The sequence below is a fragment of the Macrobrachium rosenbergii genome, chromosome 12 (assembly GCF_040412425.1).
Source record: "Macrobrachium rosenbergii isolate ZJJX-2024 chromosome 12, ASM4041242v1, whole genome shotgun sequence".
Classification (NCBI taxonomy): domain Eukaryota; kingdom Metazoa; phylum Arthropoda; class Malacostraca; order Decapoda; family Palaemonidae; genus Macrobrachium; species Macrobrachium rosenbergii.
The window spans coordinates 51,392,412-51,410,734 of record NC_089752.1 but is presented as its reverse complement, the minus strand read 5'-3'; the positions used below and the strand labels follow the sequence as shown (position 1 = coordinate 51,410,734).

At 41.1% G+C, this 18,323-nt stretch overlaps 1 protein-coding gene across 5 annotated transcripts in view; it reads left to right on the top strand.

Annotated features, from left to right (window-relative positions):
- Positions 1 to 18,323, top strand: part of LOC136843657 (putative leucine-rich repeat-containing protein DDB_G0290503) — a 281,229-nt gene that overhangs the window by 186,032 nt on the left and 76,874 nt on the right. For all 5 annotated transcript variants that reach the window (XM_067112208.1, XM_067112210.1, XM_067112212.1 and 2 more), the window contains one exon: positions 8,196 to 8,333. In XM_067112208.1, coding sequence (XP_066968309.1) covers positions 8,196 to 8,333 — 138 coding nt within the window. The remainder of the gene's footprint in view (positions 1 to 8,195; positions 8,334 to 18,323) is intronic.

Below are 18,323 nucleotides of genomic sequence, written 5' to 3'. Positions count from 1 at the left end.
AGGAAAGTACACTGTGCCTCCCCCACTGCTTCAAACTAAGTGGCCACAATCCTGCGGGTGATACTGCTAGAAGAATCAGATGAGAAACATATGGAGAATTCAAAGGCCTTACAAAATTAATCCCCTTCCATGGAGGTCCTGGATTGGCATCTTTGGCCCTCAGCAGCCCTCTCAGCCATCCAGAGAAACATCGTGGCAGAACTTCAGCAGGAGGAGAACAATTTGATGGCAAGAGATTTTGTTCTGTCCTTAGCAAAATCACTGTCAACAGTCCTTTGGATGAAGAGGATGAAGGGCCAGATTACTACAGAAAATTTTGGAATTTTACAAAACACAGGACTGCCACCCAGCCCAGAAAACCCTTGATAGCATCCCTATATCTCTGAGTGAAAGCACTGCCAGTACCTTCTGCTTTCTTTAAATAGCACATAGCCAGCCTAGTGAGAACTAAATAAATCAGCTCAGTGATCTAGTTAAACTAGTTAATAGTTATGATTTAAATAGCACTTAGAAAGTGGTAAACATCATTGAACAGCCAAATAGTAAGTAATCAAACTTCTGAACCAAAAGTATGATGATTTTGGCATATGTAAAATGGGTCATTTTAAAATTACATAAAAAAGCTAAAATTTAGCTATTTCAACATTTTTATAGTAGGGAAAACTCAAAATTTCTTAGAATATGTCTGTGTGACTCCACTTACAGAATTCTCAAGAAATAAAACTTATCACTTACAGATACATTAAGTGACCCTGCTTACCACTCATCAAAACACTGTGGAAACTTCATCTAAAATAAATGTTCTTATGATATTTTGTGAAGTTAAGATGTTTTTACATTTTTCATCCATGTAAAATTTGTATGACTAATGGATAACCAGGCTTATTATTTGTTTTACCTCAAACCCATCACTCAAATTCGCAGTCTTCTAATGTCCCAGATACTGCAGTCCTTTATACACAACAGGTAACTATTTTGCTTTTCATGTGTCAGTGGCACTGTTAATAGCTGAGCAGAATTCTCAGACTGTTCTTCATTCCTTGTTTCAGTAGGTCTTCTACTTATTTCATCCTTCTCACCTCGGTTTTCATTTTATGTAATCTTCAATTAGATTCTATCCTTTAACATGTTTATAATTTTTTTGCTAAATTCCTTTTCATGTTCTGCTTTTGTATCTTCTGAGAACATTGTTTCTTTTGTAGCAGTTAGCAATAGAGTCAGTTATTGAAATTTAATTGGGTATTATTTTGCATATACAGATGCTCCTCTGTTTACGAACGAGTTACGTTCCAAACAGCTGTTTGTATCTCAAATTTGTTGTAAGTTCAACTTGGCATAAGCAAAGTCAATACGTACAGTACTATTTATGTTTTTCAGTACTAAAATACAGTATACGTACTAGTACTGTACTGTACTATATTTTATAGAGTACAGTACTTTATTAATACAAATGATATATAAAACCTAACATTAAACAAATTATGATAATAATAGATAAAGTAGTTTATCTTACCTTTGAAACTGATGTCATAGGCTTGACGTGATGGATAATAAGAGGGGGAGAGGCGGTGTGGAATTACAGGGGTGGCTGGTCGCTACTGTCTTCTTTGGGAAGGATTTCTCCTGCATCACTTTCTTCAGGAAGGATTGTTTTGGCAAGGATTTCTTCATCACTTCTTCTTCATATGGGGAGGAAGCAGTCAGTGGAGGTGGGGAGGCTCTTGAGGTTGAAGGCATTGGTTTAAAGAATTTGTTTAAGGAAGTTTGCATTGTTTTTCTTTTCTTTTCATCATATATAATACAAGAACACTGGATAACATCATTGATTGTTGTTGCTACTTTTAAGAAGAGACTGTCAACATTGGGGTCCTGATTCTCAAAAATAGTCAGTGCTTTTTCTATAAGAGAAAACTCCTCGACCATCAGTTTTGTTTCAAACTTCTTTAAGGGAACAAGTTCTTCTTCTTTATGTTCTGTTTTTTTCATTTCTTCCAGTTCCATTGAATCCTCATTTGTCAACTCCTCTGAATGACTCAAACAGCTCTTCAAACAAAGTCCTCTTCCCCTAAGTCAAGCTGTAAATTTTCACATATGTCAATGAGACTGTTAAGGATTCCCTTTGCCTCCTCTTCTTGATTGAACCCTCTGAAGTCATTTACAAACTGTGGGCATAAGACCTTCCATGTTCCATTCATGTTTATATTACTCGCCTCACGCCATGCAGTATCAATATTTTCTCTATATAATTGTAAATGCTGTAACCCTTCCAGAAGTCATGTAAGGTTGCACCTGGGTCATTTGCTCCCTTTAATGCTTGCCTGTTTGTATGGCAAGTGTAATATTTCTTGAAATTTGTTGTTACACCCTAATCCATTAACTGAATGAGTGAAGTTGCGTTAGGGAGTAAATGAACAATTTTAACATCTGGATGGAACTCCTCTGTGTGCGGTGGGTGACCAAGGGCATTATCCATAATTAAGAGAATCTTGAAAGGAATTTTATTCTTTTTGCAGTAGAGCTAGACCTCGGGAACAAAGTGATGAAAAAACCAGTCTTCAAATACAGCAAGAGTAACTCAGGCTTTACTGTTGGAAATCCAGATTACGGGTAGAGAACTTTTTGTGATATTTTTCAGTGCCTGTGGATTTGCTGCACGATACGCAAGGAGAGGTTTTAGCGTCAAGTATCCTGATGCATTGCCACCCAGCAGCAAAGTTAGCCTATCCTTCTTCTCTGTAAATCCTGGCATCTTCTCTTCACAGCTGATGTAAGTTTTTTCTGGCATTTTTTTCCAGGAAAGGCCTGTCTTGTCAATATTAAAAACTTGCTGAGGGGTATAACCTTCCTTATCAACTATTTTCTTGAGTATCTCAGGAAATTTTTTAGCTGCTTCTTTGTCGGCACTCGCTGACTCACCGCTAATGGACACTTGATGCAAGTTAGCGCGTTTTTTGAAACGATGAAACTATCCATGACTTGCAGCAAGTGTTTCATCTTCAGTGCTTTCGCCAGCCTTAGACTTCAAATCATCAAAAGGCTTTTAGCCTTTTCCTGAATGAGCATGAGGCTAAGCGGTACACATCTTAGTCTCTGGTGTTACATCTAGATACACAAAAATTTCTCCATTTCTTCTACCACCCTCCCCCTTCTCTTACTTATAATTGTTAATTGCATTGGCACAGCAATTTTTACATGTCCCATAATTCTATCTTTGTTCTTAAAAATTGTGCCGATAGTCGAGTGATTCACATTACAGTATAATGGCGTGCTACCTCAACCATTTTTTCACCACCTTCTAATTTATTGATGATTGCCATTTTTGTTTCCTTTGAGATAGCTTGCCACTTTTAACCACTACTACTATCATCACTTGCTTTACATTTGCCATTAACCATGATAGATAATGGATGTGCTAAATATTTCATAAAATCAGACGAATAAATTGACGAGATGACGTCTTAACCACTTGCGTAGGCTCGGGAGTGTAGGATGGCATACTGGCGTATTGGTATCACTTACAGTGCTGTTCGGCATGGGTAGTGGCAAAAATTGTAAGTAAGCCAGGGTGCGCAATACAAAATTTGAACTTACGGGTGGCAGATGGAGCGCTTTGAACAAATTTAATGTGCGATCAATGTTGTTCATATCACTGAAAAGTCATAAGTTGAAATTTCATAAGTAGAGGACTATCTATACTGTATTTTTATGGGATTAATTTGTTCTGCATTGCATATGAAGAGTAGGGTTAGCATTGTCTTATTTTTTGTCATTTTTTTTATTATAATTCTGAGTCACAGCATTTTCTTATTTAAACTTTAAAGGAGCAGTTGTCGCTAAACTTTAGTCAGCATTTTTTGGTGCAGGTCTCCTATACAACTACATTATTACTTTTTTGTATCAGTGTTCCTTAATCATGTTTGTATTAGATATGAGGTATTTTCATTTTATTATTTTGAAGTTTTTCTCTGCCCTTCTTGCGTAACTTAGTCTTGATTATTGCTCTGTCCTTAAGATATCTTTGTGTTTTAGATGCTAATAGTGTTTCCTCACTATTTTGTTTTACATTATTGTATTTCTTGTAAAATATTACCTTAAGGTGTTGTAATGAACACTTATGTTGTGTAGGTGTCATGGGCAGGTTTGCTCACATGTCCTCACTAGCAAGAGGTTTCTAGATTGGTCTTCCATCTAGTGGGTGCTTTTTTACTAGAGTATATGCTTATGTTTCATCTGCATTGGAATGTACAGCTATTACTTTTAAACAGGCATCGGGATCTTTTTCTGCTTGGTTAACAGTCAAGAAGTATCCCTTTTTGGATGAGATCACAGTCCAGCAACCAGGTGTAGACCATGCTCTTTGTCTGCCCTGCTTCTGGTACCAGGGCCAGTAGATGATTCTGCCGCTCCAGATAGCAGCTGTATGCCTCAATTGAAGGATCACTTTTTTTTCTCTCCATGATTTGATGCTGCATGACTTAAGCAGTTGATCTACTTGACTCATTCTACCACCTTGAGCACTGCAACTCAGGCTTAAGGATTTCACACTTCAGGATCCAGTTGACAGTGGTCACTTTCCCTGGATGTTCCAACTTTGGCAAAAGTGCAGCTGAAGTTGCACAGCCAGCCAATTTGTGGTATTTTTAAGGAATTTCAACCTTCTTCAGTGAATTCTTCCAGAAACTACTTGAGCCCAGCCTTTAAGAAGGACTGCCTTTCGAGAGTCAGACATGAGCATCCATAGAAACTGAGACTGCTCCAGCAGTGAGGACCAGGAGTGAACACTCTCACCAGGATCACAGCTGGGACCTTGAGAGGGTCTGAGTTAAACTGCAGAGAGAGTAGCAGTAGCAGTGTCCAAAATGATAGGATGACCTCTGCAGCAGCAGGTAGTGACCAAATGGTGCTTGCACTAATGACACCAACAATAGCACTGCTCTAATTGATATTCTACCTAGTGGAATGCATTACCATGATCTTTTGGGTGCCTAGACTAAGGAGAGTAGCAGTGGGTGCATTTGGAATTGGAAACCAACTGCAGGAACAACACATCGAGAAGGCACAGAAGACCGGTACAAGAACAGCAGAACTAGCAGTACCCAGACTAGAGTGATGGCTACAGAACCTCAGAATTGCTTAAGTGTGAGTGGCCACTTCAGCCCAGGAGAAAAGTTCTTTGGACTTGGATAATGGTAATTCTTATCAAGCCAGTGCAGGCAGCAGCTCTGATCAGGATTACAGAACTTTAAGATAGAGTAGCTCAATCTTGTAATTGTTTCTAGACAGACCAAAGAACATGTCACTGACTGGAGTTTAGAAGACCTTTGAATTGTGGTTTTCTGGTGGAGAATGAATGGGCGTGGGCAGATAAGATGTCTTTTTGAGTTCACTCACCAGTGCCATTGTCAAGTGATGTTTCTTTTGTAACAACTGAAGATTCCCTCAGGTTTAATAAGAGAGGATGCTCTACATTTGCCTGGAATTAGTGAAGCACCCTTGGACTGGAAGCCCTGACCACAAGTTTGTGGACTCAGACAACCTTGGCAAAGAAGAATAGATTCAATAAGAACTAGGACCAAATGGTGAATGCTAGCCAACCCAATGAAGATGTTCCTGAAGCAGCACAGTCCCTATAGGTTGAAGCCTTCTCGGAGTTTTTGAATTTGGTCAGCAACATCTTCATTTTGATGAGACAGCAGAAGACAGAGGAGGCAGTTTCAGCCACAGAGCAAAGACAGACCCAACACTAACATGCTGATTTAGTTCTTGCTGTATATTGCAAAGACGTTTTCACACAACAAACAGTGTTTATTTTTGTTGTTGATACTTTCCATATGCAGGGGAGAGGGAGAAGTGGCTGGTTTCAGAGCAGCAGGGATGGCAAGGGTTGTAGAGATGGAGAGGGTAGAAGGAGAGGCTGGAATTCTGGGTTTTACTTTTGGAAAATACACTGATTACTGTTTGAATTTTTTTACTTATTATATGATTTCTGTTTGACTCTTTTTGCCTTGTTATTCTTTTAAATAGTGAGTATTTGGTGCAATTGCTTGTACAAACTTGACATTTTAAATATTGTAAGTATTCACATTTGAAGCATGGTAGTAAGCAATAAAAAATTATGCATTACAAAAATTTACGGTCCATAATAATGTAGAAGACTGAATTTTAGGTACTTGTGACTTACATTTTCTTTACTTTTATTCACATTTTTATTGTCAGTGGATGATGGTGTCAGTGGTTGTGTTTCAGATTGTTACTTTTTTTGTAAAGTGTTTTAACTCCCTGTAATGATTAGAGACATGTTCCCTTAACTATCTCATCTATCCTACTTGTCACAATCAGCTCTCTTGAACATTCCGCAGCCTGAACCTTCCTCTGAAATTTCACTCACAAATTGCAGTTTGGATTTTGCCTATAGGAAAACTGCAGCAACAGTGGACTGTGACCAACAAGTGCCTGCACTCAAGAGGCACTTATCTACTGTGGATACATCTGCAATAATACTACTACTGTTTCTCTGTCAGTTAGAAAAAGACTGCAGTGTCTGGGCCATTCAAAGACTGTGAATATTTGTTGTATATAAGTGATGGGTCTGTATGAAAAGATTTCACTGTGTTTTTGCTAGAAATTTTTTTTTATATAAACCAAATATCTTTTATAGTATCTGCTTTTCTTTTAAATTTATATAAAAACAATCTGCTTGTAATAATGGTATTTGTCACTGTCATAAATTACTTTTAGAGAATACATTCTTATTAAATTACTGTTTGAAGATACAAATTGTATGATGAAGGGGTTTTTTGGGATAGTTTAAAAGATTAACCACCATGGTCTTTAAACCAGTTTGACAGTGCATAGTGAATGCTTTGAATCTATCTGACCATATTTATGTATGAGAATATTTTGGAATGCCAAATTACCTATAACTGACTACTTTTAATGAATTAAAAACTGATTTTACTTGAACCTGTTGTAAAAGGAAAGATTGCAGTTTGTTGTGGTGGTCAGGTTTAATCACCAGCACACAGTGCTAATGCTTTATAGTCAAATATGTTATTTAGTGAAGCTTCAATAAGGTCTGAAAGAGTTGGCATTTCTGAATTGCAGGTTTTTTTTATCATAAGCATTGAGGATTATTGATTTAGCTCATTACAGTATCTTCTAAGAACCAGCACCAGTTTGGTCTGTGTAAGTTACAAGTGAATCCATTGAAATTTTTACTTTTTAATATATTTTCCACAGAACTCAACATAGTGTAAATGTTCTGAGTAAAAGTATCATTAATAAATATTCGTCATTTTAATGTAGTCACAAGTAGGATAAAAAGTGCACTGCTTTAGATATGATAGAATTTTTATAATCTTGTGTATAAGATAGCTTGTGTCAGCTGAAACAGGTATTTATTTCTATCTTATAAGAAATTTTAAAAATACCTTTGTATGAAATCTCTTTTAACAGTAATTTTAAGCAGAAAAATATTTAAATTTTGGAAAAATTTGTTTTTCTGAAGGAATTCCAGATTTGCAATTCATTCTTTGGAAATTGCCTTGATTGCTGTACACTAATATATTTGAGGCTGGGGAGTTGCCTGTGACTCTTATTGGTCCTTCCCAATCTTCAAGAACTTCAGCTATTCAGTCAAAAGAATCAGCAGTGGTGGAAACTAAACTATGAGACTCTCAACATAAATCAGTTCACCAGTCTTATCTTGGTATGATGATCAAGAAATACACTTAAACTCTGATTCATGAAGTATAGGTACTTGAGGAAAATGTCACCCGGTTTTTTTCTTATTACTTCCCAAAGTAGCACATCACAGATTGCATCTTAATGCTTATTAAAAGTTTATTTGAAAGGATGCAAAAGGCCAACTGATCAAGTTGATGGAACATACCTTGTACAAGAATCAGTATATATTTAAATTCATGTTATTGTGGACTTTTCATCCAAAATTGTCAACTTGCATTGTCACAACAGTCAGAATTACCAACTTTGTTTTCAGCTTTGCCTTATAAAGTATTGCTTTGCCAGTTCATGTAGAACTTGTTGCATACACTACCATCTTGATATTGTATCACTGCTTTCATTTAGAAGAATTTTCTTTGTTGCATGTTTATGTCTGGCTTGGGTTCATGTGATATCACATGCCAGATTAGTTTTATTTATTTTATTTTATTTTCTTTGCTCACATAACTTAGGCAAAATACAAGCAGCTTCGTGCAGCCTATCGTGCCAAAAAGAAGGACAAGTCTGCACAAAAGGAGTTCACCCAGCAATATTCATCACAAATCAAGGAACTCTATAATACCTCCAATGCTCTAGAAGAAAATTATAAGGTAAGGTAATAAGGGCAATACAGTACTTGTTAAATGATAACTTTTTACGTTTTTAATTTTATGCATTTTTTGTCACAGCTATGTTAGTAAAAATGGGTTGCAGACCTTTTGATATGTCATTTTAGATGGTTCTATTTTCGAATGAAATAAGTACAGTAATTTCATTCATTCACTTCTTTATTTTGTGATGAAAGAAGACAGATAGGCACATATTTTGTGATCAAAGAAAACAGACAGGCACATATTTTTTTATGAAAGAGGACAGACAGACACACATTTTGTGATGAAAGAAGACATACAAGCACAACAGACTGATTGTCCAAAGCAAGCTCAGTGACAGACCAGGGCAGTGAGTTATACATTCATTAAGTAAAAAGTATGAATGACCATTTTGGTATGCAGTACAGCGAACCCCTCGTATTCGTGGGGGATGCGTACCACACACCCCTGCGAATAGCTAAAATCCATGAATACTTAAAATCCCCTCTAAAAACACTTAAAACTGCCCATTATGATAGTTTAAACACAAGAAAAACCCTGTAAAAATGCTTATACCTGAGTATTTTAATAGTTTTATCACAAAAAGTGCATTTATTCATGAAAATTATATGAAAATGCAGTAATTAGTAAATATTTCTCAGTGAAAAATACCACGAAAGGGCGGATTTTCCACAAATAATGGGTAGATATGTTCCACAAAGAAACCTGTGAATGCGTGAGTCCGTGAATCATGAGAACGCGAATACTGGGGGTTTACTGTACTGTATTCTTAAGTTTTTGTCATACTGTATATACATTATTTACAGTGTGGAAAATCTTCCTTTTTAAATATATTAGAAATATTAAGCTTAATGCCATTCAGAGGTGAGTTCATTTCATGGAGAAACTCACATGCAAAATTATATCTTTTGGGTATTTATGAGGAAGATAAAACAGGCTCAAGAACCAAGAGTATTACTGTATTGGATTTTGTTATGTATTTGACAAAAAAGCCAGATCTGATTTCTTCATAAATATTTAGCTTTTTAAAGAATTTGTAAATTGTGTATCTTCTCATACTTTTTAGAATCTTCCCAGTGATTTGTCCAACTTCAATTTTTTCATGCTCAAATTTTCTCCCCACAATGAAGAATAAGCATCTCAGACCAGCCCTTGGAAACTACAATATAATTATGGCACTTTTCATTATTCATTATTTTTTTACAGTCAACATACCATTCTTTCATTGTAGATCATTAAAAAGTTTATTTAATTCCATTTCCTTGAAGAAGTAAATATATATATATTTAATACAGCATGCAAAGAGCGTTCCACAATTATGAGCCTTTTGGAGAGTGCTGATTAGCTTTAAAACTGTATTTTGCCACTCACAGCAGTATAAGTTGTGATAGTTATAAAATATTAACTATAGAATCCCAGTACATGCAGTGGGTCTTAAAAAAATATAAAAATAGAAATGACTATAAGGGGGAAGATAAGATTGAAACTCAGCATGAGCAAAACTAAGCTTACAGTAAAGAGAAATCAAGAAAACAAGGCCCCATAGGAAAATGGCTGTTGATGAGGTATAGCGATAAATCCAGTACTGTACTGTGTATCATACGTAACAGTTAGTGCTTGGGTAGATACACAAGATTGGAAAGAATAACCACTTTCAGGGATTTTTATACCTGAGGTGTACAAGTGTACAAGAAAAGCTAGAGATAAAGTTCAAGGGGAGAATCAACACACTGTGGTGGAAGGCTGGCTTTGTAGGAGGTAGAACATTTCTGTTACTTTGGTGTCATACCAGACTGAGGCTAATATTGATCAGAAAATAACAATATGGCTAGTAACAGCCTGGATGAATAAGAAGGATATTTCTGGGTTGCTGCTAAGTAATCTGACACATGTGTAGGGCCTGTACCTGCATGTTTAGTGGAGACATGTAGGGAAAGTAGGTGTTAAAGAGATTTGATTTGATTGAAGACTGGAGTTCACAGGGCATATTGTTTTACAAATGAAGTGCGGACGGATGCATTGTCCTGAGGCTAGAAAATAGGATGAGATCTTGAGGACTGAGATTTCTTTGGCATGTGATATGATAAGAATAGGAGAGTAGCCAGTCATGGAAGTGGTAGAGATGCAAGTAGCAGATGTGGACTAGTAGGAATGCCCAGAAGATTGTGGATAAAGGGCTTAAAGATGAAGGTTTGAACTAGATGGGAATTTTTGAGTCGATGTATAAAAGACAAAAGAGGAGATAATCATTGCACTCCACATGGAAGTCTTTCACAGTAAAGGCAAAGTACTGTAAGGCACAAAGGGTGTATGACAGTGATTAAATATTTAGTTCATAATTTTCTGTTAATTTTTCAATTAAAATAAAGGACTGTATTATACAAAAAAGTACATGATGATTGTATTTTGGTGGCTTTTTAACTCAATTTTATTGTGGTTTGTTGTGCTGACTTCCCAAAGACATGTCCCCAACACCATTTAGTTGTATTGCTCTCTCTGAGCATGTAGAAAGAGGTAAAGTATTATGTGGTAAGTAATATTATTCTTAATGTCCTTCATTACCCAAAGATTGTTAGACCCAGGAAGTAGTACAGTATAGAAAAAAAAATTTTGTAAGTTTCATCGCAAACCCATGACAGTACTTGTAATTAGCCTTTTCTGAGTCCAGTCCCGTGTCAGCCGGTGAAATTCCATTACAGTTATCGAATTTCTAGGTATAACCTTGCTAGATATACCAGAGAAAAAAGAGCTTTCAGGAAAGCTGGGGTTACTACCCCCAGTGGCGTCTTCTCAGGAAGACGATGGGGTATAGGAGGGGTGAGTGAGCCCACTACCACTTGGGGAAACCTACTCAAAGATCTCTCCTATCAAACCCCGAACAGAGCGATTTGAGCCGGTGCAGCCCCACACCAAACCACCCGCTGGACGGCGACACTCAGCGCCACCTACCATTCCATTTTCAGCACGTGAAATCGCTGTTTCTTTTGTGTGCTTTCGTCTCATTATTTCCTGATTTTCTGCTTTCTGAGATGGCGCTGAAAGCTTTACCATTTCCAAGTTAAGTACCATCTTCTTGTGGGGTTTTGTTCTGATTTTTGGCTATTTAGGTCTCTATTTTCATAAATATTGAGATCTTATTATGTCTGGCGTCCCCTGCCAGCCATGTGGAGCATGCAGGCTAATTCTTCTGTTCTTTTTCAGTTGGAGCGGCATCTCGCCATATAGATAAATTACACCTTTGGTCCCTTCCTGGTGGTTCCTTGGTGGCTCCCCCTTATGAATTATTTCATTGGCCTCTGGCCTTGGTGAGAGTGATGCCCCGTCTAGGTTCCCCCCAGGGTTGGGTTCCTGTTTTTTGGTCTTGCATTTAGGCTAATTAATTTTGCTTGAAGATGGTGTCTCTCTGCTTAGTTTTGTTTTTATTATTTTGTTGTTTGTTTACCTCGGTGCTGGCGGCAGCCTCAGATCTAACCTCGTTCCCGTTGGTAGGCTCGCTCTCTGTTGTACATTTTAGTTTTTATAAGTGATGGTTATTTTGGGGTAGGCTGTTTGCTTCCATCCCTTGCCCTGGGTGGAGTTCAGGTTGAGGGAGTTTGCTGCGGTTTCTCCGGGGATCGCTTTTAGTGGGCAGAGGAGCCTCAGTCCTCTTCACTCCATTTAGGGGAATCGAGGTTCTTGGGTTGTGTTTCCTCTAGGCTAGTCCTTTGCTTGGCCATTCTGCGATCCTGGTTGGTTCTCAGCACAAAAATTTCTCTCCCTGTTGCTTCCTCCTCCCTTCTGCCCTCCCTTTTTCCTAGCCTATATTAAGGTTAGGTTCATATTAGGCTTCGCCTAGGTAGAAGTCGGGCTTCGGGTTGTGTTGCTTCGGTCATTCTACCTTTCAAGATCGCCATCTGGGAGTATGGTGCAGTTGAGCCGGTGAGCTTCCTCCCCGTCTCCTGTTCCTTCTGGTAGCCTACTCCTCCTCCCTTCCCCTCCTCCCCAGCCTTGCCTACCTGCGGGTGATTTAGATGGTTTTCTCCGCAGTTCAGGACTTCTCCTATTGGTTGAGAGATTCGCTCCTCCTCTATGTCGTCCTAACATCGCTGTATTGGGGTTGGTGGTTTTGTTTACTCCAATCGATGTTCGAGTCCCTATCCATTAGTCTCCGCCATTGGGTTACGCTTGATACGGTAACATATTGCTTCAGCCTATGTTATGAACATACGAGCATTTTACCTGTCTTGTTTCTCCGCGCAAGTAAAACAGGAAAGGTTATTCAATTTGGAGAGGAGTTGATCCTTCCGCCTCTTTGAGTTCTTACCATCACTATTACTCATTCTTACTTTTGTTTTTGTTTTAGATAAGTCTGTTTATCTAGGAATATTTTTCTAATTCGATATATATTATATAAGTGAGTCAGTCCTATACCCGGGCTCCTGGATTATTTTACTGGGCAGCCCTTAGGGTTGGTTCCTGTCTCTCTTTCCTTCATTCCCAGTACTCCGGGTCTGGAAAACCTTACCTTCCATGCATGTAATTTAGGTTGCTGGCCCAGTTATGATTAGGAGTTCTTCTCCGCCTGAGTATCTCCGGTTTGCGATGGAGTTTCCCGGCCTCGTCAGCTTTAGTTTGCTGGTGGAGGTTCATCTTTCTTTCTACTTACAGACTGTCGCTGTGAGGAGCCGGTGCACCGCCTCCTCCAACAACCTTACGGTCACGTGGTTTGCCGGACCCACGCTGGTTGTGCGGTCCGACTGATGACCTGGTTGTCTGTAACTGATGGTTGTGAGGTTTGCTTGTCTCTGCACAACTGTCCAGGATGAGTGGTAAGTAGTCGATTTACATTACTCTGCCTTATGCTCCTAAGTATTATATGTGGTATATTGTTTGGTGAGGTTCCCGGAATGGTTTCGTTCTGCTAATTGTTGGCTTTCTTACAGGCAGGCGAAGCTTCCAAGAAGTCTGCCTTGAAATCCCTCCCGCCTGGGTGGCTGGGTTTGGTAGGAACGTTCGGCCGGGAAGCCCTACGATCCTCGACCCAGGTTGAGGGACTTGCTCACTTCGGCGAGGTGGTGGCGCCGGAGTGCTGAAGACTTGCCACCCCTATCATCCAGCAACCGGGATGAGACCAGCCACCTCAAGTGGATATCCTCTCTACGCTGAGGTCTCGGAGGACGAGCGCCATGGATCTCAACCTGGAAACTACATGAACGTGAGAGCAGACCAGGTGGTAAGTGGTGAGGTATGAGGTTGTTGGGCGGGCCCTTTATTTTGACTCCCCTGCTTCATCAATTTCTTGGTGCTTGAGTTTTGTGAAGTCTTCCTCCTGGGTGATAGAGCTCCCGTCTGCTATCCCCAAGTTGAAGTTGAACTTCATGGAAGGCGAGGAGCTACAAGTCCTCGACCTCCAAGAAGGCATCGCCCTTCCCCGTCAAGGCTAAGGCTTCAGGGCCTGTAGCCTCGGGAGCAAGTCTGGGTTCTCCAGCAAAGGCGCGAGTAAGGGCTGCAAACCAAGCCTCCTCGCCAACCTGCTGACGCAGAGGCCTTTGCAATCAGCTTTACAAGCGTTTCCGGAGGGACCTAGATTCCAGATTTAACCAAAATCTCCGGGAAAGTTGGGGCAGTCATGATAACATTACTGGCGGAATGGCTCACCACACAGCCGTAACCACAGTATGTTATCACCCGGACACCGCGAGACCTCCACGCACGCTCGATGTGTAACCCTGGAAGATTTTTACTCGGGCCATCCGGAATATGGAGTGGTAAATTGACACTTGATGGTCTTGGCACGAGACGTTGGAGGAAGTGGAGTTCTTCCCCGATCTCCTGCCCCTTACTCAGGCTTCGTGGAGGCTTACGGAGGAAGCTGATTCGTCAGACAAAGGTTCCTAGGGGAGACTGTCATCGCCCTTAAGGACCAAGCTCAGTCGGGCTCTTCTGCGCACGGCGGATGGCAGGGCAGACAATACGAAGTTGACTCCTTTCAAGAACGCTTCACTATGTTTGCCCTGGAGACAACCTTCCACCTTGTTTGGACAAAATCGCTCTGGCTACGGCCCGGCGTGCTTTGATGGTAATCGTTACCACAGCTAGGGAGACAGACCTACGCCTGGTATTCCCAGGAAGTAATGAGTTCTGGTTAGCCCCGTCCACTTTCACGGTCGGCTGGACCCTTCTGCGCTTCCATTTGTTCAGTGGCAGCTCCCCAAGCTGCGGGAAGCTTTGGCGGAGTTTGATGCCGGGTTAAGTTAGCGGTCCTGAACTCAGATGCCTTACTATGAGCCACTGCCGTCTCCTGGGACGAGCCTTTCTTCCAGTGGCTAAATCCTTGTTGGAGCAGGCTTTCCAGTCTGACATTGAGTTTATCATAATAGACTGGAATGTCGGAAGTTCATCTTTGCCGATGCGACTATCCTACGAGCCAACAAGCTCGTGAAAGCTCGATCTGGGGACCTAACCTCTTCCTGAAGAGGAGGTCACGGAATGTTATGGCCGAGGCTACGGGCCAACCAGTCTTTCGCTGGGGCATTTTCGCCTATAAGCCGTAAGACCCCAGAATGGGCCGGCCCTCAATCGAGAGGAGGTAAACGGCTTCAGGGAGGTACAGAGGCCCTACCATCAGGCGGTGGTAGTCCAAGCGCCCCGGTCGCGCACTGCAGAGCAGCCTTCACTTCCAGAGCTCACCCCAAACAGCATGTGCTGGTCAACCAGCTGCACCCTCCTATGTGGCTCACCGGCGCATAACCCTGATACAAGGCCGTGGTTACTTTCACGCCTTAATAGGAGGTGCAAGGGGAGGAAGAGGCAAAGCCCTCATAGAGGGAGTACAACCACCCAAGGGGAAGACCTGGGCGTGGTGTGGAGGAATAAAACCCCGCTCCCTCCCTACTGAGAGAACACAGGTAGGCGGTCGCCTGTTTTGGTTCAGGGACCAATGGACTTTTCAGCCTTGGGCACACAGCATTGTGTCCAAAGGACTAGGATGGACTGGATCAAAACCCTCCTCCTCTAACAGGTTTTTGCAGCCACCCACATCAATCCTAAAGGATTACAGGACAACTTCCAACAAACTGAAGCAACAAAGAAAATGAGCACCTGAAGTTTCAAGGCAGGTTATTCCTGTTCCCAAAAAAGACTCCATCAACGCAAAGAGTGATCCTGGATCTGTCGCGTCTAAATCTTCTACAAAAATCTCGATAAATTTCAGACATGCTTACGGTAGCTCACACGGACTCTCTTCCGGCGTGGAGCCGTCTACCACCTCTATCGATCTTTCAGACGCTTTATTATCACGCCCCCGTTGCCGGAACTTCTCTGGTTCCTCGGTTTCAGACTCGAATCAAGCCTACCCTTCAGAGGTCATGCGCCGGTCCTGAACATTGCGCAGGATATTCACAAAGCTGATGGACACGATAGTACACACAACTCGGTCTCATGGGATATCCCCTAGCAGCATATTTGACGATTGGATAATTTGGGCACCAACAGTTCCGGAGTGTCGAAGACTACGTCCTTTATTATCAATTTCTGGAGTCGCTTAGGTTTTCAACTGAACAGAAGTCCGTCTGACTCAGGTCCGGTTTCAGTGGTTGGGTCTCAGTGGGATCTGTCATCTCACACGCGCTGTCCCTTCCGCCTCCCAGAGAAAAAGATAGCATCTCTCACCAGGGGATTCCTCAAAAATCCATCAGCATCCGCCGGTCCCAAGAAAGGGTCCTTGGATCTCTTCCAGTTTGCCTCAGTGACAGACCTGCTATTAAAGCGAGTGCAAAGACATAAACAGAGTGTGGCGGAGTCGAGCCAATGTCAAGCTCAGAGACAAAGGTCTCCTCCATTCCTCAAATCTTAAAGACAAGATTGCGTCCTTGGGCCTCGGTCAAGGGCCTGTCCAACTGATTCCTTCAATTTCCCCCTCCGGCACTAGTTGTTCACTGAGCGCTTCCCTAAGCGGCTGGGGATATTCACCAAAACAAAAGTACAAAGGCATGGTCACAATGTTTCAGCAGTTCCATATAAATACCCTGGAAGCTATGGCGGTCTTTCTAACTCTGAAGAAAATCCGCCCCCAACCGGATTCATATCAGGTTGGTATTGGACAAGCGCAGTGGTAGTTCATTGCATCAACAGGGGCGGCTCCAAATCAGGCGAGTAAACCAAGTAATGGTTGCTATCTTCTCCCTGGCGAACAAACACGGCTGGCACCTGTCAGCCACCCACCTAGCGATGCAGACGTGGTGGCGGATTCCCTGTCCAGGACTACTCCGTTGGAGGCGGGTGGTCCCTGGGCGTGGAGATCTTCAAATGGATTTGCCGCGGGTTCGGGCCTCCAAGTGGATCTGTTATAGCGGAGAGCAACTTCAAGCTCCCCCTGTTATGTGGCAACCTGGACCCTCAGGCGTATGCCATAGAGCACTTAATGACAGTAGATTGGAACAATTGGGAGAAGATTTATCTTTTCCCCCCAATAAATTACTGCTGAAAGTTTTACACAAACTCAGGACATTCAAGGTCAATTAGCCCTAGTAGCTATTGTGAAGAGCAATTGGTTCCCTCTTCTTCAGGAACTGGGATTACAGTCTTCAGTTCCCCAAGCCCATTCTGACTCAGACAGTACAAACCAAGACTGTGTCAGCTTCCTCAAAATTCAGAATGCCCTAGTTTTATGGACTTTATAAAATTCGCAGCCCAAAAAGGAAGCGAACATTGACCCTGTCAACACTCTGTTTTTAGAATCAGATAAAGAGATTCTACTATTAGACAGTATGACTCAGCAGTCAAAAAATTAGCCTCCTTCTAAAAGCATCTGAAGCCAAAATCACGACAGCTAATTTAGGAGTTTCCTTCTTTAGATCATTGTTTGAAAAAGGCCTTGCTCCGGCCACTATTACCACAAATCAAATCAGCATTAAAGAAAGTATTTCTTCTGACTTTAAAATCGACCACAGATTCTTACTTTTCATCTATCCCCAGAGCATGCGCTCGTCTGAGACCAGTATCACGCCCACAGTCTGTTACGTGGTTTCTCAATGGCGTCCTCAAGTTAGCATCAGAGATGGATAACTTTCATTGCTCTTATCAGGATCTGTTAGGAAGACCTTATTTTTGATTAAGCAGCTGGGTGCTAGAATCTCAGAGCGCGCCCGGCTCTCACTAGAGGTGATAATTATGTGAACTTCCTCCCCGTCTGGAAGTCTCCTTTCCCCTGACCTAGATTTTTATTAGAACGAAGACCACTGGACAGGTGGTGCTCGCTTGGAAGGTGGTGCCTTCCTCAAGACCAGTCTTTATGTCAGTTTATACACTTAAATCTTACCTTTTAAGAACTCCACAAGTAAGTCGGGTCCTCTTTATATCGGGGAGAAAAGGTGTTACTCTTTCACTCGATGCTGCATAGAACAACAAATTCTATATTTTCATTAAACAGAGCCAGCAGATTCAGTTCCCCAAAGGTTCATGATATTCGAGCAGTTGCTACTTCGTAGTTACTTTCATAATATGGACTTTTTTGGTGTATCTAAATTTCTGGGTTGGAAATCACCTCTAGTGTTTAAGCACTATTTAAAATCGCTCAAGCCCTGAAATTTTCTACATAGCTGTGGAGTGTCATCTCCCCACCTTAATTAATCCTTATCCTTGTCCTTTCCTTTCCCCCCCATACCTGCCTCATTTACTTTTCTGCTTATTCTCCTGGTTGATTATACCTCCTGGCTCCTCCATATTGATGTTTCTTGTACCTGTTGATGGAAAAAGTGTAATCTGACATGCCATGATTGTTTTCTTATGGGTACTGGACAGTTTTTATTTGGCTCCATTACCCCAGATATATGTATATGTTAATGCTCATTGATTTTGTCTCTTACGTGTTTAGAATAAGTTTAAGTGTATAGTATTAAGGTTATATTTGCAGTTATTTTGTGCTTTTTCATGTTTCACCTTGCTTAAAAGTAATTTAAGGTTTTTTGGGCCTCTTCTCCAAATCGTGTAATGGGGACCTCCCACGTTTCA